This window comes from Penaeus japonicus, unplaced genomic scaffold (genome assembly GCF_977035675.1).
Source record: "Penaeus japonicus unplaced genomic scaffold, GWHDUDI00000001_assembly GWHDUDI00000020, whole genome shotgun sequence".
NCBI lineage: Eukaryota > Metazoa > Arthropoda > Malacostraca > Decapoda > Penaeidae > Penaeus > Penaeus japonicus.
Window position 1 is genome coordinate 20634391 of NW_028234422.1, and position 2500 is coordinate 20636890.

At 39.6% G+C, this 2500-nt stretch overlaps 1 protein-coding gene across 2 annotated transcripts in view; it reads right to left on the reverse strand.

Moving 5' to 3' along the window:
* The window catches only part of LOC122243740 (ribosomal RNA-processing protein 7 homolog A), a 29102-nt gene that overhangs the window by 26332 nt on the left and 270 nt on the right, over positions 1 to 2500 (reverse strand). The window contains exon 1 of one of the 2 annotated variants that reach the window (XM_086548078.1): positions 1045 to 1171. The exons of the other annotated variant lie outside the window; for it this stretch is intronic. Coding sequence (XP_086404204.1) covers positions 1045 to 1156 — 112 coding nt within the window. The 5' untranslated portion in view covers positions 1157 to 1171. Of the gene's footprint in view, positions 1 to 1044; positions 1172 to 2500 lie in introns of those variants that run through there. 2 annotated transcript variants of the gene reach the window in all.

Below are 2500 nucleotides of genomic sequence, written 5' to 3' on the forward strand. Positions count from 1 at the left end.
AGTTTTGAAGTTAGCCCTACCCAAGGGGTGGCTTTGCCCCCCCCTTTTTTAAGGCACTTCATGCTACCTCGTGCTACTTCAGTATCACGAAAACCTTAACCCAACTACCTACCTCACTTTGCCTAGTTTTAAAGTCAGCCTTTGCCAAGAGGGAGCTACACCCCTCTGTGGATCTCCCCTACTCAGGCCACTTTGTGATACTTCTGATGCATAATTAGTTCTGTAGATGAAAATGCAACGACCATGAATAACCTTCACACTGCGCCATGAGTCTTCGTCTCATACATTCCTCAGGATAGGAAACTAGGACCGATAATGACGCGTCCAGTCAACAGAGGGCACTCTATAATTATACTGTAAACAATGGGGAATATCATGCTATCTATCAAGAGAACATAACAGCGCATGCAAGTAATTCATTGGGGGTTTCCAGTCCACAGCTTGTCACTAGCCGTAAATATGTAAACACAGCCATGTTTAAATTTCAAGGTGAGGATGGTGGTTTTCGGGGTATTTTTCACAAAGTATGTTGCACGAAATGCTCTAAAATGGGGTGGGTGGTGCAAAGCCCCCTCTTGGCTAGGGCTTAATTCAAAACTAGGCAAAGTTAGGTAGGTAATTGGGTTAAGATTTTGCAAACTAAATATGCCCCGAAGTAAGACGAGGTAGCGCGAAGTGCCTTAAAAAAAAGAGGCCCAGATTGTGGGGTCCAGAGGTGGAATCACGCATTATTTCTACTATATATGAACAGTAGAGGTTGAGAGGAATCCACAGATACCACTTTTATGGTTTTTAGTAACGCGGCGTTATTCGGAAAATTTACCAAATATTTACTAGTTATCTTAACCCGTTAACGACGGATGACGTGTTTTTTTGCCTTACATGACGCAGGACCTCTTGCCTGACAATGGGCGTCATGGCGTTCGGGGATTGTGGATCACTATGTTATTTTATTGTCTATAAGTAATGAGTGAGTGATGTTGACAATTGCAGTCATAATTATTAAAACTGCCATAATAATAAGCAAAATGGTTTTCAACTCACTTACAAAACCTAGATGGCACCACTTTCTTCTAGCACCAGCAGGAGAGAGAGCCTTGAATGGCACCCATCTACGGTCTCTAGCAAGCACTATCTCTGTAGAGTGATGGCACATCGCAAGTTCCCGACCTCTTGCTCTAAAGTACCGCAGATGAAAGATGTGCAGACCGAATGAGAGGAGGAAGGTGACTCACACCATGCCCAATGCCTACAATGTGCCCCTGTGCCAGTATGGATGCCTTTTATTGTGGCACTCACTGTCAAAAGCACAAGTTTCCTTCCTCTTCCCAACCTCTTCATTTTGGATGGTTATAAGTTTCGTGTTTGTTCGTGACAGCACAGAAATACGAAAAAATAAAGTTTTTTTGTCCCCCCTAAAACAGTAATACTTCTATCACATTGAGTGTAAAGAAAAAAAATGAGTTGATATGGACCCTGAACTACAATTTTAGTCAACTGCAGAATTGATGGAGCCTGTGATATGACAGATATAAATTTCTAAAAATAGTAAAACACACAAAAAAACAAAACATAAAAATGTCTCTAGCTCTACAATGAGTGACTAAAAGGGAGTGGGAAAAATCAAATTATGTTGCAGAAGCTGCCTCAATCAGAAATAAAACTCATCCTGGAGCCTGTGTAAGCAAATTTATCCCCTGTCGGCAATGGGTTAAGTAGTATTGCCATATTTTGTTGACCTGCAAATCCATCAACACCAATTTCGATAAGTTTCGTGACACAGACCTGTTCTAAAAATCTACCCAAGACTGATCACAAACCATAAAAAAAGAGGGATTATTGGATAAAGACGCAATCACCCGTAGCGAAAAAACAAACTTTCGGCATGACGTACCTTTAACTATGACATAATACTATAAAACCCTTTTCTTCCGCGAAAGGTTTCCGATTGAAATGAGTAGTGAAACTGTACAAAGCACAATGAAAACAGAAAAATATTGTATTGTGCCTAGAGGGTTGGTTGCATCTTTTTCCAAATTTACCAAAAATTAACCCATAGTGGTAAGGTCTAAAAGACAGGCATCTATGTAGAATAACACAACATTAGAAACTACTCAGTTGAAATGCATTAATGTTAGAGCTACAGCCAGTTGGCTCATATGTGTTAAGACAGAAGATACTATGTGCTGCCGATGCAATAACCATGAAGAAACAAGGGAATACCTGATCCTATATTGCCCATAATATAATTCTTATCACAGTAATATATTACTAACCCTGGCAAAAGTAAACGTGTCATATAACAACATGAAATGCAGTAGCGAATAGAAACGTACATTTTAATAGACAAAACGTATCCTGCAAAGTGTTAAAATAAGAAGAAACTAATTGAAATCTAAAAATTACGAAGAACTGATGAAGATCCAGAAACTATTGACTCTAATATAGTGTATAAACTGGAAAAGAAGAAAGTACGAAAAAGACTACGAGAACTGGCGTG